At 43.7% G+C, this 26,313-nt stretch overlaps 1 protein-coding gene across 1 annotated transcript; it reads left to right on the top strand.

Annotated features, from left to right (window-relative positions):
• The first annotated feature begins 1,386 nt into the window (after positions 1-1,386).
• LOC134935265 (SH2 domain-containing protein 7-like) lies at positions 1,387-26,313 on the top strand. The gene is made up of 6 exons (XM_063930432.1): positions 1,387-1,528; positions 4,509-4,598; positions 20,153-20,318; positions 20,997-21,146; positions 22,274-23,002; positions 25,329-26,313. The coding sequence occupies exons 1-6, from the start codon at positions 1,416-1,418 to the stop codon at positions 25,371-25,373; spliced, it is 1,293 nt and encodes a 430-aa protein (XP_063786502.1). The 5' UTR covers positions 1,387-1,415; the 3' UTR covers positions 25,374-26,313.

The following is a 26,313-nucleotide window of genomic DNA, read 5'->3' on the forward strand; positions in this document are numbered from 1 at the left end:
TGCTATAGAAATAACTGGTAATAATGGTGAAAACTGCATATTTACATATGTCACAATGCTGGTAACTGTCTCAGTCCCGCCGTCACTGAGATGGACATGTCTGTCCCATGATGGGAAGGTTGGGAGGTGTCACTGCTGTTCTACGAGACACCGGTTACAGGTACGCAGGTTTGTACTGGCCCACAGGGGTACAAGGGAAATCCCCAGTTGTCCCCACTGCCTAAGAGCCCACCCCTTCATGTTCCAGACTGTGCCCTTAAATTGTACATTGATACTCTATTAGAGGGTACGTTCCCAAATTGAACAGGACTACCGATAAACATGGGGTTTTGCCTAATGGTTAGCCAATCATCTTCTATGGCTTGTCACATCCCCCTGGTGGATGACCACACCCCTTAAGCATGGGAACCTACCACAGCATTACCTTGGTGGGCTGTTCATAGAAGAGTCTGACACTGCAGATGCGTGTGACAATGAATGGGTATTCAAAGGGGAATATGGGGCAACCTAGCACTTGAAAAATGGAAGTTGCACCTCACAGGCTTGGCCACACCCTCACCATAAAATAGACAAAACCCTCCCAAACTTCCGATTCATGAACTGTAAGTGTTGGGAGGTATGATATTATGCTTTGGGAGAGATGCAGTTAAAATGCCGGTGGTCGGAATCCCGGCGTTTAGGAGGCCGACGTCGGAATCCCGACAGCCGAAATTTTGCTGATGGATGACATACCGACACCAACCGAGTGGGTATAGAATCTGCGGTGAGCGAAGCTCGCCATCGGGCCCATAGCATGGCGAGCACAGCGAGCCCGCAAGGGGACTTACTTCCTCGCTGCACGTATTCCGGCAGATGGGATGCCGCAGTCGGTATACTTACAGCCAGCATCCTGCCTGCCAGTATATCATACCAGACCCCTTTGCAATGAGGTCTTAAGGTATAACTGTTACCTTACATAGTGCTTGATGTCTCAAAGTTGTCATGGTTCCTGGTTTATTATACTGTAATTAATATACCACATTCTCACAACAAGTAAACATAAGTGAAGCTACATAATACATGGGTATTTTATAAAATCTGCAATAGTCCCTCAAGCAAAACCTGAGCCTCAGTGCTTAACTCTTTTGTCTGTATTATATATTTGCAGCTTTTACACCTTTTGCATACATGAAAATCAGTTTTTTTATGGTTGATACTTGGGTACAATGAGCTTCATTTTTCCTGGTTTTACAACTGCTTATTATTGTTAAACAACTATGGGGACCAGTATTTTCTGCTTCAATTCATAATGTTCTATTCAGAAAACAATAGGAGAGTTAATGCAGAAGTGAAATAGGCAAATGATATGTTACCATACAGTATATATCCAAAGCAGGTCCCAAGTTCATTCAGTAGAGAGAAGCACTAATACAGGGATGTCTAAGTATGACAAGAAAGGCATGTCATGTCCCGGTGTAATGGATTTGCCAGTAAAACTGGGTACAGATGATGGTCTTCCTGAGTGGTTTCATGGACTTATGTCAAGGAGGTGGGTCATTCATTTATAGAATAATGCACTTTTTCAAAATGTACAATGTTGTATTCAATGTACATTGTAGTTTTTCTGGAAAACCCATGCAAGTAATTTATATTTATTTCCACTGTTCATTCTTAACTGTATTTTTTAATGTAGACATTCATTTATGTTGATTTAGTTTGCTATATTGTGGTATAACCATATGGCACTATTATCATTACTGAGAATTTATAACGTATCAATACAACCCATAGTGCTGTACAATATACGGATCTTGTAGTTCTAACAAATTACTAAACAAAAATACACCTCCACAGATATAGAAGTCACTGTGAGGTGTAAGGTGTGAGGGGAATGTGTGAACCATACAATTAGAGTCAACCCATATTACCGGGAAATGTCACTATAGAATGGGAGCAGAGTTAATAAGGCAAACAGTTAAGAGGAGAGTTAATAGAGATTCAGAGGCATAAATTGAACAGGAAAGAATGATGCATAAAATAGGTACTGAGAAAGCGATCCGGTCAGCATACTGGCGTTCGGGATGCTGGTAGTTGGAATACAGACACCAAAATTCTGACACTGGCCAGAAGACCGCCGCCAGGATATCGACACTTACCACAATGCCGGCGCCGAAATCCCATCTGTCAGCATCCCGAACGTAAGTATGTCGGGGCTGGTTAGGCTGTGGCGGTGGGGGGAGGGGGGTGGGGGGCTAGTGTTAGGTTTAGACAGTATAGGGGAGGTTAGAATTAGGTTGCGGGGGTTGGGGGAGAGGTTAGGTTTTAGGCTGTGGGGATGGAGGGTTAGGCAAGAAGTAGGGAGGATTAGGCTGGGAGGTGGAGGGGGAGGTTAGGGTTAGGCTGTGGGGTGAGAGGGTTAGGGTTAGGCTGCGGGTAGGAAGATTTAGGGTAAGGCTGCGGGCAGGCAGGGTTAGGCAGTAAGCAGGGAGGGAGGGTAAGGTTTAGGCTCTGGGGGGGGTTAGGGTTAGGCTGTGGGGAGAGAGGGTTAGGGTCAGGCTGTGGGGAGGGAGGGTAAAGGTCAGGCTACGGGGAGGGAGGGTTAGGGGGGGGGGGATACAGTGCAATGTTTATAATACTCACCTACCAGGTGTTGGGATTCTGTGTATCGGTATGCCGCTGTAGGTATTCTGACAGCCGGCATCCCAAGCGCTAGGATCCCAATACCATCCCCTGAGAAAGTAAATAAACAGTAGATAAAATAATACAACCAAATAACATAATGAATAATCCAGAATGTTTTGAAATTATGGGAAAGCTATTTGGATACTTCGCCTTCTTGCTTTCAATACACGGGTTTGTATGAGACCAAAATATTGTTGGAGGATGAGCCATTCCAGGTGTAAACGCTTTGGTATATGTGGGTTTGAGGCTGCCCCTCACAGGCCCCTTTTTTCTCTCACTATTTTTCTTCTTTTCTTGCTATCACTGGCCCTCATTCCGAGTTGTTCGCTCGCAAGCTGCTTTTAGCAGCATTGCACACGCTAAGCCGCCGCCTACTGGGAGTGAATCTTAGCTTATCAAAATTGCGAACGAAAGATTCGCAATATTGCGAAAAGACTTCTCTGTGCAGTTTCTGAGTAGCTCGATACTTACTCTTCCAGTGCGATCAGTTCAGTGCTTGTCATTCCTGGTTTGACGTCACAAACACACCCAGCGTTTGCCCAGACACTCCTCCGTTTCTCCAGCCACTCCCGCGTTTTTCCCAGAAACGGTAGCGTTTTTTCACACACTCCCATAAAACGGCCAGTTTCCGCCCAGAAACACCCACTTCCTGTCAATCACATTACGATCACTAGAACGAAGAAAAAACCTCGTAATGCCGTGAGTAAAATACCAAACTTCTTAGCAAATTTACTTGGCGCAGTCGCAGTGCGAACATTGCGCATGCGCAATTAGCGGAAAATCGCTGCGATGCGAAGAAAATTACAGAGCGAACAACTCGGAATGACCACCACTATTTGTTGATTATTGTTGTTGGTTACCTTTTGTATGTATCAACGAAAATGTTACTTCATTTCCGGATAATAAAATAATATTTTGTAAGTATACACAGTTTGAGAGTATCGTTTAACCTTTTCCACATGATGATTATGAATATATGTTATAATTTATTTTTATGGTACTTGTGTTGACATTCTGTTCCCCCTTGTTTGTATTTTTCTCAATTACTGTCAATTTTATGCTGTAAGTTTGAGCTATTTTCAATAAAAACATGATTGTTTGTTTTTAAATTACATATTGCAGTGCTTCAACTGCCTGATCATTTCTATAAGTAATGAGGTCGTAATCAAGCTTGTCCATAAATATGGTCACAAGATATTCCTGCTGCTCTGCCCAAAGTGACAAATATTAATGCTCACTGCAATCTATCACATTCTGTTACGGGATCCGGACTGAAAGTCGACAGTAACTAGGTCGACAATGTCTAGGTCGACCACTATTGGTCGACAGTAACTAGGTCGACAGGGTGTCTAGGTCGACAGGGTCTTTAGGTCGACATGTTCTAGGTCGACAGGACAAAAGGTCGACATGAGTTTTTCACAATTTTTTTCTTTTTTTGAACCATTTCATACTTAACGATCCACGTGGACTACGATTGGAACGGTAATCTGTGCCGAGCGAAGTGGTAGCGGAGCGAAGGCACCATGCCGAAGCATGGCGAGCCATGCGAGGGGACGCGGTGCACTAATTGGGGTTCCCGGTCACTCTACGAAGAAAACGACACCAAAATAACATTAAAAACTCATGTCGACCTTTTGACCTGTCGACCTAGAACATGTCGACCTAAACACCCTGTCGACCTAGACACCCTGTCGACCTAGACACCCTGTCGACCTAGTTACTGTCGACCAATAGTGGTCGACCTAGACATTGTCGACCTAGTTACTGTCGACTTTCAATACCACACCCTTCTGTTACATGTAATAATGATCGCATGTGCATAATATTCATTTGTTTTTCCATAAAAGGGAATCAGAAGACCGTCTGAAAAATAAAGAGATCGGACACTTCATAATCAGATTAAGCCAAAGGACTTTTGGTTATATCCTGTCCTATAAGTAAGTTTATTTAATCATGCAACTGAATATATTAGGGTATGCCATACTTATTTGATCTAAGAAAGTATCAGAAATGTTGTGGTTATGGTGACTTTACTGTACAAAATGAGAAATTGTTAATATAATATTTATATTTGTAACTATAAATCTAAAAAAACAATGTTTCAGGTGTTCTCCCCTATTCACCATTTTTTTTTCTTTTAACGTCATTGAAGAAGGTGGCAATATTTATCTATGTTACAGCATACAGGGCCTTATTCAACAAGGGCCGCTAACAGATGCAATCGCATTATGCCCTATTTAGGCCCAGTGCGCATGCGCAGGTCCCAATCTGCGCATGCGCTGGCCAGCCAATGCAATTGCATCGCATTGATGCGAACGCCTCTACCTGATTGACAGGCAGAGGCGTTCACTTAGCAGTCTTGGCAGCAACACATTGCAGGGTCATCGACTTGGTGTGGGGGTGTAGGAAACGGGGGCGGGTTTGGGGTGGCCGCTGCGTTGGAGAAAATAGCAACAGCCCGCTGCAGAGGCAGGGGGGTTTCCGTTGATCAGCGATGCAATCGCAATTGAATTAGCATGCTGGGCAGCCTTGCCCTGTGCTGGGCGGCCCCCAGCATGCGATCGCAAGCAGTTGCAGTTTTGCTAATTTATCAAAACTGGAACTGATGCTGAATAAGGTCCATAATCCTTAATGTGAGCTGGATGCAGAAGCTGTCACATCCTTGGAAAGCATTGTGCTAAGTGCTGCTGGCTTAACACATTTTCATTTCATGTTAAAGTTTAATTTAATTTCATGTGCAGTTTTCCTGCTCTTTGTTCTCCTTTATACTTCCTGCTTTCTCAGCATTACTGTAATATAATTCTATTCTCAGTTACTAATGGTTCAGAGAATGACATTATCTGTGATACAGGAGACACTCAGGCTGACAAGCCAAACAGGCTTAATACAATAATAACCTCTACATGCTGGAGACTTTAAGGAAAAGGAGTCACAGTGTGTGACACGATAGTCATAAATGTCCCTGCAACCTCTCACACCTCCAGGTCATAAACTGTGACTTTATTAGTAGGGTGAGAGAAAAACTACTACATATTGAGAGTCATTCAGGATCCGTTCTGCTCATGTGCGAACAGGTCCTGCCATGTAGGAAGCAGGACGTCAGCAGACAGTCAGGGATCGACAGTCTGCTGCTGTTTGGGGGTGTGGGGAGGGGCGCCAACATCCTCCGCTTCCCAAAACAGAGGCGGTTTGCAGCTGTTTCGGGGGAGGGAGGAGGCCAGGGGAGGGAGGAGGACAGGTTGCTCTGAGATTTCCTGGCCTCTGTGATGGGGAGCTTGCGAGTCCCCATAGGTTCCGCATGCCGCTCAGTGGTGAGTGAGTGATCCGATGATGTGTCCTAGTAGGATACAGGTCAGATCACTGCTGCATCTGGAGGTATCAACTTGTAATAGATGTCTCCTGCTGTATTACCATCCAGAGCTTCCAGTGATAGCAACTCCAACCACATCTGAGTGACCTTCATTGTGCAATTGGTGATATACTATAAGCAGTGAGTGTAGATAGGCCTGTCTCACAGTGGAGTCTTCATGTGCTGAAAAGATGCCAGCCAGATAAATGTATAATACAGTGAAGGACTTTTAGCAATGTTTTCTCCCTACATGTGTGTCACCTAGTCATACTTAGCAGTACCAGAATGTATAGCATGTATGAGACTTGTGTCCCTCATTCACATGAGAGAAAATGAATTGATCATATGAAATAACTTGTTGCTGTTCTGCTTGTGTTTATGGTTGTAACTACTATGGTAGTTTATGTTAAAGCAGCCCCATATAGATGCCCCTACTGGCCCTCCTCTTCTTTGCCATCATATTTGAGCACTGTGCTCACAGGAGAATAGTGTTTCATCTGTGATTAGCAGGGAGCTCAATAAATTCCCTACACTGCGCCCACGAACATGACATACAATCTGAAACCCCAGAGAGCGATGGCCATGAGTGCCAGTCTATTGCTCCAAAATGAAATTCTGCTCACAAGGGATGGGAAACTTAATGTTTCCTAAATCTCTGAAATATAGGGCCAGAGCTGGCTCAGGAAGAGAAATGAGAGAATGGGAAGGTGCCCTTGGGGGCCATAACAATGAAAACTACACTGGTGGTCTGCACACAGTACATCGTATAAATAAAAAAACATAGCATAAGCTTTCAGAGGAATCTTGTGGAAGCCTCTGTATAAACATGGGACAGCATTTCAAATTATACCAAGACGTCAATCCCAACATCTATTTTTTTTTTTTTAGAAACTTGCAATTGCAACTTACTTTTGGGTCTCCATTTGGTGGGAGCCTGTTAAGGTGGCATGATTAAAGTGGACTCATGTAAATGTATTTCTTTGCTTTATGAACTACTCTAGTCAAAGGTAACTCCAGGAGACCTAGCTTCTCTATGATCTTAGCTGGCTCCTGACCTGGGAGATCTTTCTGATGAGGGTTGGAACTCCAGATGGGGAGTGTGGTGGATGCTACTTCATGTATTTATATCAAAAGGTCCATTTATACACTACTTAGGGTTCATTCTGGACAGACTTGCTTTATTGAATAGCTGTTGTTCCCCTGGTACATAAACTGTAGGTGAGCAAAGAGGGTGCTATATCCAGTGCAGTAGAGAGCCTGGTTGGGCCCAGGTACTTTTAAGGGTGTGTGGCCTAATAACAGGAGGCGTGGCCATGCACCTCTAAAGAAAAATACAGCAATAAATGTGTTTTTAAGCGCATCACTGGCCACACTGCAGCCCAGCACACAGCAGACACAAAAAATAATTTTGTTAACCAAGTTTGCTTAATAAGCTCCATTCAGTTAGGTTAAAAATGACTCCAACCAAAATATCAAAGTTATTATTTGAATCAATAAAAAATACAATTACATATATGGCCACATTAAAAACAATAAATATATATTTGCAAAATAAGTAGTATCTATTTATAAACACAATCTGAGTTTCCCATCTGGTTGACCACTGTGATAAACTTATCAACAGTCCTGATTGGTTAGTTAGCATTCTTTATTTAGCGTTGTAGCGCTATTAAGCATTCAATTTTAATTTTTAAAATGGAGGTATTAGTAGCATAGCCAGTTGTTAATACAGTCCATCAGGGGCAAAACCAAAACTTTGTGGATCCCATAGCTACATATTGAAATGGCCCAATGTTTCTTGAGAGACACCTCTCAGCAGCAGTTATTAATTTTATGCCCCATAATAGTGTCCTAGTTCATTTTCTATTTATGAACCATCGTAGTTCCCTAGTTTACATGTCACATTGTAGGGCTGGCAGTACACATTATGCCACACAGCATCTCCAATACACATTATGACATACAGTGCCCCCAGTTCATATTATGCCACATTACAGTGTGCTTATTTTATAAATATGCTTCTTTTATAAATATACAGTGGGGCAAAAAAGTATTTGGACAGCCACCGATTGTGCAAGTTGACCCACTTAAAAAGATGAGAGAGGTCTGTAATTTCCATCATAGGTACACTTCAACTGTGAGAGACAGAATCTGAAAAAAAAAACTAGGAAATCACATTGTATGATTTTTAAACAATTTATCTGTATATGCTTGCGGAAAATAAATATTTGGACAATCAAAAAGTTGAACTCAATACTTTGTAATATAACCTCGGTTGGCAATTACAGAGGTCAAACGTTTCCTGTAGTTCTTGCCCAGGTTTGCACACACTGTAGCAGGTATTTTGGTCCATTCTTCCATGTAGATCTTCTCTAGATCTGTCATGTTTTGGGGCTATTGCCGGGCAACACAGACTTTCAACTCCCTCTACAGATTTTCTATTGAGTTGAGGTCTGGAGACTGGCTAGGCCACTCCAGGACCTTGAAATGCTTCTTACGGAGCCATGCCTTAGTTGCCTGGGCGGTGTGTTTGGGGTCATTGTCATGCTGGATGACCCAGCCACGTTCCATCTTCAATGCTCTTACTGAGGGAAGGAGGTTTTTGCCCAAAATCTCACGATACATGGCCCCATTCATCCTCTCCTTAATACGGATCAGTCATTCTGTCCCCTTTGCAGAAAAGCAGCCCCAAAGCATGATGTTTCCACCCCCATGCTTCACAGTGGGTATGGTGTTCTTGGGATGCCATTCATCATTCTTCTCCCTCCAAACACTACGAGTGGAGTTTATACCAAAAAGTTCGATTTTGCTCTCATCTGACCACATTACATTCTCCTAATCCTCCTCTGGATCATCCAGATGGTCACTGGCAAACTTTAGACGGGCCTGGACATGTGCTGGCTTAAGCAGGGGGACCTTTCGGGTGCTGCAGGATTTCAATCCATGACAACGTAGTGTGTTACTAATGGTAACCTTTGTGCCTGTGGTCCCAGCTCTCTTGAGGGCATTGACCAGGTCCCCCCGTGTAGTTCTGGGCTGATTCCTCACCGTCCTCAAGATCATTTATACCCCATGAGGTGAGATCTTGCATGGAGCCCCAGGTTGAAGGAGATTGTCAGTGATCTTGTATTTCTTCCATTTTTTAAGAATTGCACCAACAGTTGATCTCTTCTCACCAAGCTGCTTGCCTATTGTCGAGTAGCTCATCTCAGCCTTTTGCAGCTCTACAATTTTGTCTCTGGTGTCCTTAGACAGCTCTCTGATCTTGGCCATGGTGGAGAGGTAGCAGTCTGACTGTTTTAGGGTGTGGACAGGTGTCTTTTATACAGATAACCAGTTCAAACACGTGCCATTAATAGAGGTAACGAGTGGAGGATAGAAGAGCTTCCTAAAGAAGAAGTAACAGGTCTGTGAGAGCCAGAAATCTTGCTGCTTGGTAGGTGTCCAAATATTTATTTTCCACAAGAATATACAAGTAAATTGTTTAAAAATCATACAATGTGATTTCTTGTTGTTTTTTTTTCAGATTCTGTCTCTCACAGTTGAAGTGTACCTATGATGGAAATTACAGACCTCTCTCATCTTTTTAAGTGGGTCAACTTGCACAATCGGTGGCTGTCCAAATACTTTTTTGCCCCACTGTATATGTACTGTTTTTTAATTAAATATGACCATATATATATTTGTATTTTTCATTATTAAAATATTGACTTTGATATTGTGGTTGGAGTAATTTATGACCTAACTGAATGGCGCTTCCTAAGTAAACTTTGTTTACAAAATACTTTTTTATGTCTTCTGACAACTGATTACTTCCTCCCACCTCCAAGATTTTGCCCATGTTGCTCCCTTCTTCTGGAAGTCTTTCCCCCTGCCTATCAGACTCTCCATCTCTCTACAAAAATTCAACCAGGATCCACTTTTTTTTTTTTTTACCAAAGCTATCCATCTCTTATCTTAACCCACTGCTCCATGTTCCTTGCTCACTGTCTCCACCATTTGTGTCACCCCAGGAGTGTAACTCCCAGAGACAATGGAGACTCCTGCCTCCGGGCTCCCAGCCCTGAAGGGGCACCTTTCACATACAACAGCACCTGAGTGATTCACAGCAGGATCCAAGTGTGACTGCTGCTCTTCCAACAAAGCTCTGCAGCGCACCCTGGTTGCTGTTACAGAGTTAATCGGCTCTGTCCCAGGAGCCCTGGTAAAACCTGCAATAAGGGGAAAGGACAGCTCCCACCTGGTATGGCTCAGCCTGTGCTGCAGCAAGTGACTGTGCTCCCGGCGCCACTGCTGGACTGTGAGATGGGAACCACTGGTGAAAGCTGATTCTGCATGCTGCAGACGGCTGAATCTCATGAGTCTGACCCTGACCCACCAGCCATTCTCACACAACATAGCTGGAGCCCTGACAATCACTGCATGCTCCAGACCCTGTAGACCGAGCGAGAGTGCTATCTATATTATTCTATAAGTCATGTTTGTTTGTGTATATATATATATATATATATATATCTATCGCATCTACCACCCGTGTGGTGGGTGCACTCTCGCAGAAATCAATCACTTTGAAGATCTTGATGTGTCAATCAGTTTATTCAGGTTAATCAGGTTCAATAACGTTACCTTTAACATTCAACGTTTCGGTCCTATTATAGGACCTTTATCAAGACTGGCAATTCAGAGCATCTACATGATCAAAAAGATAAATACAATATGTATAAAATCAGACTAAAAGGTATCAGATCATACCCACACCACCACCACCAGTGCCTCCCAGGCCCTTATAGCAGAAAATAGTGACATCAAGTTAATTAATTAATAGAATCATACTCTATATGGAAACAAGGATAAAGATCAGCATACTCCAAATCTACTCCCACAGGACAAGCATAGCACCTCACTCTAGAGTAAACTTCACAAATTTACCTGGGTCAATATTAGACACAATGAGTCAAATGATAGCTCCTGGAACACAGGACTACTATAAAAGAATTTCTAAACAAGAAAATACCCCTCGCTTTCGAGCACCTGAATGATATCACTAAGCTAATTGAGCATCTACCAATATATATGTTTGTTGTGAGAGGAAGAGAGGTTCCTGCATTAGGAGGAGGTGCAGGCCCTGACATGCCACATGGAGCATTATAGCTTAGACATATTGTAGTAAGGAGCCATTATCATGTGGCTCCTTGCTGGTTAATCTTAGACCCAGATTGGGGTAATGGAGGTGTGAGGTGTGGTGCCTCTGGACTGGCTGAGCTGGATGGCCTTAGTGTGGCATACCTTTACATTCTATGAACACTTTTCACTTATTAATTTTTTAACACTATTTCTCTATTTTAATTGCATTTCATTTTTGTTTCACTTTCTCTATAGCTTCGGCTTCCTAAATACTAATTTATTAACACTATAGTTTTTTCACTGGTATGCTACGCTGTGGCTTTCTGGCTTATGCTGGTGTTTTGGGGTGCCACACCCTGCACCTAGATATAGCGCTAGGGACCCCAAATATACAGAGATGCCTTGATGCGGCTTTGGGGCTTATTCACACATTTGCGCAAATATGTGTAACGAAGATCTCTGAATTCTATTATTATGTGGAATTTATACCCCAAAAACCCCAAGGAATTAATGATTTACATTTTTTTAAATTTTTGTACATTTTGAAACTTTAGTCACCCTCAAAGTACTATCCACTTCAATCAATACATTTGTCCAAACGTGTTTTCCAGTGCTCAAAACAATTTTTAAACTCATCTTCATTGACACCTTTTAATACTTTACCATTTTTTGCTTCACCTCTTTAATATCAGCAAAACATTTTCTTTTAAGGTCTCTTTTCATACAAGGAAATGTAAAAAAGTTGCACGGGGTGAGATCGGGGGAATACGGTGGGTGAGGCAAAGATGTCATGTCATTTTTGGTTAAAAATTGCTTAACATGCATTATCATGATGGAAAAAACAGTCACCTGTTCGCCACAAATCGGGATGTTTTTTGCGCAACCTGTTCAAAACTTCCAAATAAAAATTTTGGTTGATACAATCCTTCTCACATCAAAAGAAACAAATGAGCATTGTTTTCACATTTGACTTCACTAATAATAGGCGAAAGAGTGCCCCTGGGGACTATGGGAATCTCCCTGTAGCTATCCTGGATAAAGCGGGTCTTACATTCTCTCCATTGCAGTTCCTTTTAGCGCATACCCCACTCACCTCTCTCCCTCCCTGTTGCAACAAACAAGATTGAGAGTGTGGATGGCTGTTGCGAAATTGTTAGGGAATCCACCATAGACCTCTGCTCTCCTCTGTGGAACAATATGAGTTTTTTTTTAAATCTGTGGTCTGGAGAGCAGTTCAGGTTGGATCTCTTTTAGGGTGTCTGTAATAGGTCAACAATACCAAGATGGAATTCTCCACACATTTTATTATTTTCCCTTTACATATGCCATTCCTAGATATTATTTTTTTTGGTACTTATAACTCTGCCACGCCTTAAACGTAAAAAGGTTTCGGTTCTATACTCCTCTCTCCCCTTCTTCTCTGGGTTTGATGGTTTGGGTGCTTTCCGAGCTAAAGTGGTGGTACACCTGGGTGCGCTGGAGGATGAAGACTGGGACTATGTTCTCAGCTCCCCGAGGGCTGCTACGGCATATTCCAGATTTCAGCAGAACCAACTGTACATCTTACATAGGGTCTATTGGACCATGAGTAGACTGTTTCAAATTGGAGGATCAGCATCTGATACTTGCCCTAAGTGCTCCGCTCCTGCTGCTGATTTCTAGCATCGGCTCTGGATGTGCCAGCGGGTGTCTGCCTTTTGGGTGGAAGTGGAGGTATTCTGACCCTCTCATGAATCCTCGTATTTGTATCTTTAGGCTTGATCTGGAAGACTCTCTCTCCCTACCCATCTCCGAATATATGTTAATACTCTCCTTACTCTGTCCCATGTTTGTATAGCCCCACCTGGATGGGCCACAACCCTCCCTCCCTTGCAGCCTAGGTAGCGCTGGTTAACACCACACTATCTCACAAGCGTTTTATGTGCGCCAAACATACTGTAAATGTTCAGGGAAATATGGTAAGGTCTGGGGACTTTGAAAAGACGGTATTATTTTGATACCTCTGTTTAATTTACATTATGCTATATATGACATGTTCTCCAAACTCTTGCCTCTGGTTTGCGCTCATCTGCCTCCATGTATATTTCCATATTGACTCGATCCTAGTAATATTGCTGTGCAGGGCTAATATCTTTGCTCTTTGTTCATGTACGACTTGCATTGTTTCTAAAGCCTGCTTTGGAATTTAATATCTCTGTGTTTTGTCATTTCACTTGCATAGTAATGGCTCTGTACTGTATATTTACCTAAGTGCTACACTGTTCATATATATGTCTACTGTTTTACCTAGGGAAATGCATATGTGCTTTTGTGTATTTTTGACTGTCTTTGTTTATTCTTGTTCTTTATCTATGTTTACTTGATTTAAAATAAAAAAAATAGGCATACAAGTGAATAACTCATTGGAAAAACAAATCACTGCAGTCAAACGCTACCTACGTCAGCGGGGATACTGGCTCTGAAGGGTTCCGCAAACATTCACCTAGTAGCTGAAGCCCATACTACAAGCACCTCACCCTTTAGAACACAATTCCAGTTCTTTTGGGTACTTCCTCATATGTACTTGGTAAGGTGCTGCAGAGACCTTGTGGCACCATACAAATAAAGTATAAGAATATTATACTTGCATAAACACAGCACTCACATATATACTACATAAACATTGCACCACAACATCTACTGCATAAACTATTACATTTATTTGAACATAATAGAAGCTACATTTAGGACATAGATGATCCTTTTTCATGCAACATCCCATATTTTGCTATTAAAGGCATTGCCTTTTACATTTCAGGCTTAAACATTTTTACCATCACCACTTCATAAATAAACCCCTGTAACACCAAATGTCATATGTGGAAGAGGAAGGATGATGGTCTTTTGCTGTATCCAAAGTCAGCAACTTGAATGGAGTGACTGGCACTCTGAACCAAAAGGGCAACCATAATATTTTGCATAACCATGTAATACCATCTTGATTGTAGTAGGAATGCCAAGTGTGTTTGTCATAATATCTGCAAAAGGTGGCTACTTTGATGAGTCAAAAATGAAGATTACATTTTATTTTATTTTTCTAAATCTTTAATTGCTTATTTGACCTACGCTTTCATTACAAAATACATTTAAACATTACATGCTTTAATTAAAAACAAAAAATAAGAATTTACTCACCGGTAATTCTATTTCTCGTAGTCCGTAGTGGATGCTGGGACTCCGTAAGGACCATGGGGAATAGCGGCTCCGCAGGAGACTGGGCACAACTATAAAGAAAGCTTTAGGTCTAACTGGTGTGCACTGGCTCCTCCCACTATGACCCTCCTCCAGACTTCAGTTAGGATACTGTGCCCGGAAGAGCTGACTCAAGAATGAAGGATTTTGAATCCCGGGTAAGACTCATACCAGCCACACCAATCACACCGTATAACTCGTGATACAATACCCAGTTAACAGTATGATAACAACTGAGCCTCTCAACAGATGGCTCAACAATAACCCTGTAGTTAAGCAACAACTATATACAAGTATTGCAGACAATCCGCACTTGGGATGGGCGCCCAGCATCCACTACGGACTACGAGAAATAGAATTACCGGTGAGTAAATTCTTATTTTCTCTGACGTCCTAAGTGGATGCTGGGACTCCGTAAGGACCATGGGGATTATACCAAAGCTCCCAAACGGGCGGGAGAGTGCGGATGACTCTGCAGCACCGAATGGGCAAACTCTAGGTCCTCCTCAGCCAGGGTGTCAAACTTGTAGAATTTTGCAAATGTGTTTGACCCCGACCAAGTAGCTGCTCGGCAAAGTTGTAGAGCCGAGACCCCTCGGGCAGCCGCCAAAGAAGAGCCCACCTTCCTCATGGAATGGGCTTTCACTGATTTTGGATGCGGCAGTCCAGCCGCAGAATGTGCAAGCTGAATCGTACTACAGATCCAGCGAGCAATAGTCTGCTTTGAAGCAGGTGCGCCCAACTTGTTGGGCGCATACAGGATAAATAGCGAGTCGGTTTTCCTGACTCCAGCCGTCCTGGAAACATATATTTTCAGGGCCCTGACTACGTCCAACAACTTGGAAGCCTCCAAGTCTTTTGTAGCCGCAGGCACCACAATAGGTTGGTTCAGATGAAACGCTGATACCACTTTAGGGAGAAACTGGGGACGAGTCCTCAATTCTGCCCTATCCATATGGAAAATCAGATAAGGGCTTTTACATGACAAAGCTGCCAATTCTGATACACGCCTGGCCGAAGCCAAGGCCAACAACATGACCACTTTCCACGTGAGGTATTTCAAATCCACGGTTTTCAGTGGCTCAAACCAATGTGACTTTAGGAAATCCAACACCACGTTGAGATCCCAAGGTGCCACTGGAGGCACAAAAGGGGGCTGAATATGCAGCACTCCCTTAACAAAAGTCTGAACTTCAGGTAGCGAAGCCAGTTCTTTCTGGAAGAAAATCGATAGCCTGAAATCTGGACCTTAATGGAACCCAATTTAAGGCCCATAGTCACCCCTGACTGTAGGAAGTGCAAAAAACGGCCCAGCTGAAATTCCTCCGTTGGGGCCTTCCTGGCCTCACACCACGCAACATATTTTCGCCATATGCGGTGATAATGGTTTGCGGTTACTTCTTTCCTAGCCTTAATCAGCGTAGGAATGACTTCCTCCGGAATGCCCTTTTCCTTCAGGATCCGGTGTTCAACCGCCATACCGTCAAACGCAGCCGCGGTAAGTCTTGGAACAGACAGGGCCCCTGCAGCAGCAGGCCTTGTCTGAGCGGCAGAGGCCATGGGTCCTCTGAGATAATTTCTTGAAGTTCCGGGTACCAAGCTCTTCTTGGCCAATCCGGAACAATGAGTATAGTTCTTACTCCTCTTCTCCGTATTATCCTCAGTACCTTTGGTATGAGAGGAAGAGGAGGGAACACATAAACCGACGGTACACCCACGGTGTTACTAGAGCGTCCACAGCTATCGCCTGCGGGTCTCTTGACCTGGCGCAATACTTTTTCTAGCTTTTCGTTTAGGCGGGACGCCATCATGTCCACCTGTGGCCTTTCCCAACGGTTTACAATCATTTGGAAGACTTCTGGATGAAGTCCCCACTCTCCCGGGTGGAGGTCGTGCCTGCTGAGGAAGTCTGCTTCCCAGTTGTCCACTCCCGGAATGAACACTGCTGACAGTGCTAACACGTGATTTTCCGCCCATCGGAGAATCCTTGTGGCTTCTGCCATCGCCGTCCTGCTTCTCGTGCCGCCCTGTCGGTTTACATGGGCGACCGCCGTGATGTTGTCTGACTGGATCAGTACCGGCTGGTTTTGAAGCAGGGGTTTTGCCTGACTTAGGGCATTGTAAATGGCCCTTAGTTCCAGAATATTTATGTGCAGGGAAGTCTCCTGACTTGACCATAGTCCTTGGAAGTTTCTTCCCTGTGTGACTGCCCCCCAGCCTCGAAGGCTGGCATCCGTGGTCACCAGGACCCAGTCCTGTATGCCGAATCTGCGGCCCTCTTGAAGATGAGCACTCTGCAGCCACCACAGCAGAGACACCCTTGTCCTTGTAGACAGGGATATCAGACGATGCATCTGAAGATGCGATCCGGACCACTTGTCCAACAGGTCCCACTGAAAGGTTCTTGCATGAAACCTGCCGAATGGAATCGCTTCGTAGGAAGCTACCATTTTTCCCAGGATCCGCGTGCAGTGATGCACCGACACCTGTTTTGGTTTTAGGAGGCCTCTGACTAGAGATGACAGCTCCTTGGCCTTCTCCTCCGGGAGAAACACTTTTCTCTGTTCTGTGTCCAGAACCAGCCCCAGGAACAGTAGACGTGTCGTAGGGACCAGCTGTGACTTTGGAATGTTTAGAATCCAGCCGTGCTGTTGTAGCACTTCCCGAGATAGTGCTACCCCGACCAACAACTGCTCTCTGGACCTCGCCTTTATCAGGAGATCGTCCAAGTACGGGATAATTAAAACTCCCTTCTTTCAAAGGAGTATCATCATTTCGGCCATTACCTTGGTAAAGACCCTCGGAGCCGTGGATAGACCGAACGGCAACGTCTGGAATTGGTAATGACAATCCTGTACCACAAATCTGAGGTACTCCTGGTGAGGATGGTAAATGGGGACATGCAGGTAAGCATCCTTGATGTCCAGTGATACCATGTAATCTCCCTCGTCCAGGCTTGCAATAACCGCCCTGAGCGATTCCATCTTGAACTTGAATTTTTTTATATATGTGTTCAAGGATTTCAAATTTAAAATGGGTCTCACCGAACCGTCCGGTTTCGGTACCACAAACATTGTGGAATAGTAACCCCTTCCTTGTTGAAGTAGGGGCACCTTTACTATCACTTGTTGTGAATACAGCTTGTGAATTGCCTGTAACACTGCCTCCCTGCCTGAGGGAGTGGTTGGCAAGGCAGATTTGAGGAAACGGCGGGGGGGGAGACGTCTCGAATTCCAGCTTGTACCCCTGAGATACTACTTGAAGGATCCAGGGATCCACCAGTGAGCGAGCCCACTGATTGCTGAAAAATTTGAGACGGGCCCCCACCGCACCTGGCTCCGCCTGTGGAGCCCCAGCGTCATGCTGTGGACTTAGAGGAAGCGGGGGAGGACTTTGGCTCCTGGGAACTGGCTGTATGCTGCAGCTTCTTTCCCCTACCTCTGCCTCTGGGCAGAAAGGACGCGCCTTTAACCCGCTTGCCCCTATTGGGCCGAAAGGACTGTACCTGATAATACGGTGCTTTCTTTGGTTGTGAGGGAACATGGGGTAAAAATGTAGACTTCCCAGCTGTTGCTGTGGATACGAGAGACTTCCCAGCTGTTGCTGTGGATACGAGGTCCGAGAGACCATCCCCGAACAACTCCTCACCCTTATAAGGCAGAACTTCCATATGTCGTTTGGAATCTGCATCTCCTGTCCACTGCCGAGTCCATAACCCTCTCCTGGCAGAAATGGACATTGCACTAATTTTGGATGCCAGCCGGCAAATATCCCTCTGTGCATCCCTCATGTATAAAAGTGCGTCTTTTATATGTTCAACGTTTAGCAATATAGTGTCCCTGTCTAGGGTATCTATATTTTCTGACAGGGAATCTGACCACGCAGCAGCAGCACTGCACATCCAGGCTGAAGCAATAGCCGGTCTCAGTATAACACCTGTGTGTGTATATATAGACTTCAGGATAGCCTCCTGCTTTCTATCAGCAGATTCCTTCAGGGCGGCCGTATCCGGAGACGGTAGTGCCACCTTCTTTGACAAGCGTGTGAGCGCTTTATCCACCCTAGGGGATGTTTCCCAGCGTGCCCTATCCTCTGGCGGGAAAGGGTACGCCATTAGTAACCTCTTAGAAATTACCAGCTTTTTATCAGGGGAAGCCCACGCTTCTTCACACACTTCATTTAACTCTTCAGATGGAGGAAAAGCTACTGGTAGTTTTTTCTCTCCAAACATAATACCCTTTTTTGTGGTACCGGGGGTAACATCAGAAATGTGCAACACATTTTTCATTGCCTCAATCATGTAACGTGTGGCCCTACTGGAAGTTACATTAGTCTCATCGTCGTCGACACTGGAGTCAGTATCCGTGTCGACATCTGTGTCTGTCATCTGAGGTAGCAGGCGTTTTAGAGCCCCTGATGACTTTTGAGACGCCTGGGCAGGCACAGGCTGAGAAGCCGGCTGTCCCACATTATGTATGTCGTCAAACCTTTTATGCAAGGAGTCGACACTGTCGCGTAATTCCTTCCACAGCACCATCCACTCAGGTGTCGACCCCGCAGGTGGTGACATCACATTTACAGGCATTTGCTCCGCCTCCACATAAGCCTCCTCATCAAACATGTCGACACAGCCGTACCGACACACCGCAAACACACAGGGAATGCTCTGACAGAGGACAGGACCCCACAAAGCCCTTTGGGGAGACAGAGAGAGAGTATGCCAGCACACACCAGAGCGCTATATAACACAGGGATCCCACTATAAATGAGTGTTTTCCCTTATAGCTGCTTTTTTATATATCATATATATATATCTATACTGCGCCTAAATTTAGTGCCCCCCCCCCCCTCTCTTTTTTACCCTTCTGTAGTGTTCAGACTGCAGGGGAGAGCCAGGGAGCTTCCTTCCAGCGGAGCTGTGAGGGAAAAATGGCGCCAGTGTGCTGAGGGAGATGGCCCCGCCCCTTTTTCGGCGGACTTTCTCCCGCTTTTTCTGGAATACTGGCAGGGGTAATGTTACATCTATATAGCCTCTGGGACTATATATGATGTAGATTTGCCAGCCAAGGTGTCATATATTGCCCTCAGGGCGCCCCCCCCCCAGCGCCCTGCACCCATCAGTGACCGGAGTGTGAGGTGTACATGAGGAGCAATGGCGCACAGCTGCAGTGCTGTGCGCTACCTTGGTGAAGACCGAAGTCTTCTGCCGCCGATTTTCCGGACCTCTTCGTGCTTCTGGCTCTGTAAGGGGGACGGCGGCGCGGCTCCGGGAACGAACACCAAGGTCGGGTCCTGCGGTCGATCCCTCTGGAGCTAATGGCGTCCAGTAGCCTAAGAAGCCCAAACTACCACCTGTTAGGTAGGTTCGCTTCTTCTCCCCTTAGTCCCTCGCTGCAGTGAGTCTGTTGCCAGCAGATCTCACTGTAAAATAAAAAACCTAAATATACTTTCTTTCTAGGAGCTCAGGAGAGCCCCTAGTGTGCATCCAGCTCAGCCGGGCACAAGATTCTAACTGAAGTCTGGAGGAGGGTCATAGTGGGAGGAGCCAGTGCACACCAGTTAGACCTAAAGCTTTCTTTATAGTTGTGCCCAGTCTCCTGCGGAGCCACTATTCCCCATGGTCCTTACGGAGTCCCAGCATCCACTTAGGACGTCAGAGAAATTAGAAAATGTTTGTGTTCTACACGGTAGTGTATATATATGGTTACCATATACAATGATTGCTACCTGTATCATTTAGGAATTCCCTGATTTTTATCTCCATAACCCCCCGCTTTTTTATTACAGGGGGAAAGAACGGTGCCGTCATTTTCTTATAAACCAGTTACAAAACGGAGAATTGGTAGTATCGGGTGATTCCTGCTCCCACGAGAGTCTGCCTGCACTCATCTCCCATTATCAGAACACACCTATTTGGCCTTTTGGAGAGAAGCTGTCACAGTCGTACATTAAGGTATAATATGGACTATGGCCCTCATTCAGCACGGATTGGAAAGCAGGCGATTTTCGGACTTCTGCTCATGATCTGCATTTGCATAGCGCATGCACGAGCTACGAAAGTGTGATTGCATCCCGGATGCAATCACACTTTGAGTGACAGTGGTGGGTGGGCAGCAACGGACGTTTGCGAGGGAGTGGTCCGGCCATCACAGACGTGGCCGGACCATTTTTCCGATGAAGAAAATGGCACGTGCAGACTAGCTGCGTATGCAGGGGATCATCATTAATTCTTGCTTCAGTGATGTGATCACATCGTTTAGAGACGCAACTTTTTTAGCAGAATTTGCAACTCTTGCTGAATAGGGTCCTATACTGTGCTGGCTGTATTGGAAAATGACAGGAGCTGACTGGCTGGTACTTTATCTCTCTCCAATTTATCTCTTTCCAAGGCCTAGTACATTGGTCCATTACACAATATTTAGTACACAATATGGACTGCTTAGTAGATGCTAGCATCCTGAGATGAGATTGTATTTTTCTCTTAGTTTCTGTACAGTAACATGTAGCCGCATGTCCGATATTTACAATCAATTTGAAAGTAAAACTGTTTTTATTAATAACATGTATTTATTTATTAGAAATGTTCTGTGCAAGGTTAACAATCACAATAACTGTATTGTTTATTCTGCAGTATTCCGATATCAACCCATATGACAGCATTCAGCCAGCTAATGTTAAGCAACAAAATGGACTTTCTCAACCTAAGTCAGACCTTCCCAAAAGTAACAAAGGTGGTGTCAATCACAACAGACAGAAACAGAGCAGTGTGACCAGTGAAAAGGTACGACTGCTACTTTAAGTGTTATAGCTGCATTATGCATGCAATAGCAATAGGGTCTTTTACCATGGCAAGATATAATACTATTAGTTTAAGTTATGGATATCTGTCTGGCCCAGTGCAACTGTGTCCTCTGCAGGGCTACACGCAAGTCCATTTTGCTGACGGGTCTCTGTTTTTAGCGCTGCACATGCTACACTGGCATGAGCCCAGTGTACTGCTGCTGTGGCCATCGTGAGCTCAGTATACAGTCTAATAACTTTAGAAGTGCTGAAATCCCTCTGGCCAGAGAAACAACAATGTTATCGCAAGACCCGTGACGTCATGCAAGATCTCGGGACCTGTAGCCAGCAGCACACTGGGACCGCCCAGATAACGGCTTATTATTGCACCAGAGGCACACTAGTGGGGCAGATGTATTAAGCCTGGAGAAGTGATAAAGCAGTGATAAGTGCAAGGTGATAACGCACCAGCCAATCTGCTCCTGTCAATTTACATATTGGAGCTGATTGGCTGGTGCATTATCACCTTGCACCTATCACTGCTTTATCACTTCTCCAGGCTTAATACATCTGCTCCACTGTTCGGACCAACACCTGTCTGTAATGAGCACTCAGTGGGGACCAAGACAACCTCCATTGGAAACTGCTAGTGAGGATCCATAACCTCACAGTCACTGCTAGAGAGGACCCTGCAGCTCATCTATCAGAAACAACTTTACCCAGTCCCCCTCCAACGACATAGCATACTGGTAAGAAGGTATGCAAAGTAACAGTGGAACGCCACTCTCTAGACGCCCCTGGCTAATGTTCAATGTATAGTGATCCACAACAAGCCCGTTTATATTGCAAAGAGAGCTATAAAGCTTGGAAGAAAGGGCTTATTTTATGATAAGGTGTTGTTCATTATAAGCTGCCACATCTGTATTATTGTGCCCGTACAACCAAGTTGCAGGCTGGATGAGTGTGGTTACATGTAGAAACCAGCTCTATTCCTACATCAACTAAGCAGGTTTTTAGAAATACATCATTCCAACAGCAAAAACATATGGACTAGTGAAGAAAGTGGGAGGTGGGGTCATAACTTGTGCTTAATTTACTAACAATTATGTATTACAATATATGTTCTAGGACATTGCTCCACCACTACCTGAGAGAAGTAATCTTGATGACAATAATGACCAAACCTATTCAATGCCTAAAAGAGAGGCAAAAGAAGATCTATATTCAAAAAGTATGAATGCAGATGGCCTATATTCTCTGGTCAGAGACCCACAGGTCAATCAAAATAATAAGGTTACGACCAGTACTCCAGATGTTATTTATTCTGAGGTTAAATGTCTGCCATCAGCCCTGGGCCATTTACAGAGCTCCTCAAAATCCTTAAACCAGGAAGCAATGAAAGTGGACACAAGGACACCTAGAATGATCAATAGTTTGAAGGAACATTCCGAATGTGAAGTTACGGAGATGAGGTTTGCGACATCAATTCAGACAATTAATAGTAAAACATTAAGTGGTCCTTTTTTCCGGGGGGAAAACTCTGGCAGTTCATTTCTGCATTCCATGGTTCCTTCTCACTCTGATACTGAAGTTTATGAACAAATACCCTTTAGGGGCCCCCATTTCACAAATGAGTATCAATCCGTGGATCAGCTATCCAACTACTCTATGTGTAGTAGTAGTAGTAGTAGTACAAACTTATATGATCATATTTCCAGTCGAACTTCTAAAGAAGTAACGTCTAGAGAAATTACTAGGAAAGTTGCCCTAACAAGCGCTGCAGAGGAAAGTGCTTATGAGACTATTGCAGCAAGAGACATTTCTAAGCCAGCTGGAAAAAAACAGCATGCTGCTAAGGTATGTCTGTTCTAATGTGTTCTGCTTTAACAACAATGTATGCTTTACTATAGTTTTGTCTCAAATTATTCCTATACAGTATACTAGGACCTTTAGTTAAATAACAAAATAACTGTAAAACACCTGTATATCCTACCTATAATAATTTATTTACACTCTTAATTAGTTTCTTTGGTACTAGTACTTTTCAGCTTGTTATTTCCATATCCATCCACAATGTTATTGCAAAAATTCAGGTATGGATGTACAGTATATAGTTTATTGTGTGTTAAAACCAGAGGGTGAGCCTGTTCAACTATAATTTAGCAGGGATAGATGAAAGCACAATAGAAAGTCTCATCATGGGGTAGTGGGATCAATATTATAATGTAAATGTCTAAAATATTTAGCAGGGAAGATGTGATGTGTTTGGGTTTGGCGGCATGTGAATGGGTGAGTGACGTGGTTAATGCCTATCCAAGCATCTGCTGCTAGTTTGCAGAGTCCTTAGGGGCCTATTTCATTAGAAAATTGATCCAAAAAATCACGGTAGTTAGTAATGACAATTTTAAGTATCAGATCTTTTTGTCAAATTCCTGATGAAGGAGATATCACAAATACCATATAAATCTCCTCGATTAGGTACACTAACACAGAAGGCCCCATAGTTCTCAATGAGGTCTGTGGTCTGTGACAAATTAACAAGCTCTGAAAAACGGTTCTGGTATAAATGGTCGACCATGTTAAGATCAACATTAATTTGGTCGACCACTATTGGTTGACATAGACATTGTCGACATGGAGTAATAGTCGACACATGAAAATGTCCGACATGGAACATGTCGACACATGAAAAGGTCAACAAGTATTTTTTTTACTGTTTTTGGTGTCATTTTTTCCGTAACATGCCCACGACCCCCAATTAGTGTACCGCGTACCCTTGCATGGCTCGCTTTGCTCGCCATGCTGCGGGCAAGGTGCCTCGTTCTGCTACCGCTGTGCTCGGCACAGGTTACCGTTCCCTATCATAGTCCATGTAGATGGTAAAGTATGAAAAAGTTAAAAATCTATTTAAAAAAAAAAAAAGCCATGTCGACCTTTTCATGTGTCGTCCATTTTCATGTGTTGACCATTTGTCCATGTCAACCATGTCAATGTCGACCAAAAGTGGTCGACCTAATGACTGTTGACCTTAACATGGTCGACCATCCAAACAGATACCCCGAAAAACAGCTCATTAGAGTTTGGCCTGGATAGCTTAAGCCATGTTCAGTGTGTAGTCCACAGTTTCGTGGAAGATGGCAGTTCCATAACAGTGCTACTCCCATCCGCCAGACGTTGTGGGCAGGTGAGTCCATTGATTGGCTCACATCCTGCTGCTCAGAGTGTCTTACAGATGCTCCAAGCAGCAGCACAGCTCCCACGGCACTGGCGGAGTAGACACAGGGTCTCTTCTTGCACAGAGCGGGAGCCAGAGCAGGGTGTGTGCTTCAGCCACCGGCAAGTACGACTGGTACTGCCTCCTGGCTGTCCTACCCAGTGTGACCACACAGTCCGCACACACCTCCTTATGGCCCTGGAAGAGCGATCCTCCCCAACAGCTTGGAATGTGTGCAGGCACAGCACATTGGATGCACATGTGCAATACAAACACTTGCCACACTGAGGCAATTAGCAAGCATTGAAGGAGGTTTTAATGAGACAAAGTTATTGCTGATCATGACATGATTGGTAAATTGCTCTGCTAATTTATCTGTTATTGCAGTTAATAGTGGTGATAACAGATGTTAATGAATGGGGCATATTTGTGGGTATTACTAAATAGGCAAACAAAAAATGCAGGTGCACACTCTAAGCACTAAGAATACTGATAGTCAATGTAATTTTTATAAACTCTTAAAATTAAAACATGGAGTATAAGTGAAGGGCTTAGCACTAATTTGGCTAAAAAATTGTGGGCCCATCCACCACGTCCAGGTAGGAACCTGTGCTAAGTAAACCACCTAAAGGTAGATGGGAAAGGTGCTAATACCATTTAATAAATAGGTACCTTAATTACTGTTTAATATTCAACCGTAAGCTTCATTTGTAGTATGGAATAAGGGGCCCATTTATCAACGAGTAATAAAACTTGAACAGTTTGAACACACCCCACCCAAATCTAACTCTCTCTACACGTTATATCTGCCTCTCCTGCAGTGCACATGGTTTTGCCCAACTGCTAACAAAATCGCTGCTGCGAGCAACTCAGAATTAGGACTTCTATCTTGCCTCGGACGACAAGTTAAATTTATGCCACTGTCTATGCTGGTACTCCTAATAATATATTACTTTATTCTATTTACAGGTTGACAAGCCAAAGAAATTCTTTTTTGGTGACAAGAAGAAATAAATTTATCAAAAAGATTGTGATCCAGAAACAGTACAAATTATACACATACATACAATCATTACCAGTTAACATGTTTCAAGACACTGCCATTTATTCAGACTATTCTGAAATTAAAATGAAAGCATTGAACAAATACATAATTTTATTTAATAAAATGTAATCATTATTTTTGTATTATCAAAGTAGTCACCTTTTGCAGATAAAATATTATTCAGGAAGTTCTTCCCAATACTGTTGCAGAAGTTCCCACAAATGTGTTGGACTTGACGTTCACTTTGCTTTCACTCGCCTGTCTCCTTCATCCCAAACCTTGCTCCATGGGATTTAAGTCTGGAGATTGTTCTGGCCATTCTAAGATTTCAAGCCTACCATCTTGTTATTTCCCTTGAATGTGGTTCTGACATAACCTGGAGGTATACTTTGGGTCATTATCTTGCTGTAGGATGAATCCTACCCACCATGTAAAAAGCTATAGTACTGTAGCTCTATTGGATCAGGGTACCAGTCACTGTATGCAAGTCACCGACTGGAAATCCAACAAAAAGTCCCAGACCAGCACACTTCTTCCTACATGTTTGACAGATGGTGTCACAGGGGTTTATTTACTAAGTATTTCCCGGTCTTAAATATGCCAGGAAGCGAAGGCTTAAAAAAAACTCACACTGAGGAACTGCTCTTTTGCCTACTGAACCCATTACTTTTTTAATAGTCTGATGCTTATGTATCAGTTGTTACTAAAATAAACTTTTTTTTTTTAACCTTTAGCAGTTTACTTTGTACCATTGCAGGTTAGTTACTGGATTTGAATTGCTTAAATTATCTGTGTGTGTGTGCGTGTGTGTGTAGGTATGAAGTCATACATATAAACAAAATGTGTATTTGCGCTTGGTGTATAATTAGTAATAGGATAAAAAGATAAAAATGTCAAAAGATAAATACA

This window comes from Pseudophryne corroboree, chromosome 6 (assembly GCF_028390025.1).
Source record: "Pseudophryne corroboree isolate aPseCor3 chromosome 6, aPseCor3.hap2, whole genome shotgun sequence".
Classification (NCBI taxonomy): domain Eukaryota; kingdom Metazoa; phylum Chordata; class Amphibia; order Anura; family Myobatrachidae; genus Pseudophryne; species Pseudophryne corroboree.

Bases quoted from the DNA above. Each gene is read 5' to 3' on its own strand.
- LOC134935265 (XM_063930432.1), top strand. From the start codon at position 1,416: ATGTCTAAGTATGACAAGAAAGGCATGTCATGTCCCGGTGTAATGGAT. The intron at 1,529-4,508 runs GTGGGTCATTCA...TTTCCATAAAAG, and splicing joins CATGGACTTATGTCAAGGAG to GGAATCAGAAGACCGTCTGA. The intron at 20,319-20,996 runs GTATAATATGGA...TTTATTCTGCAG, and splicing joins TGTCACAGTCGTACATTAAG to TATTCCGATATCAACCCATA.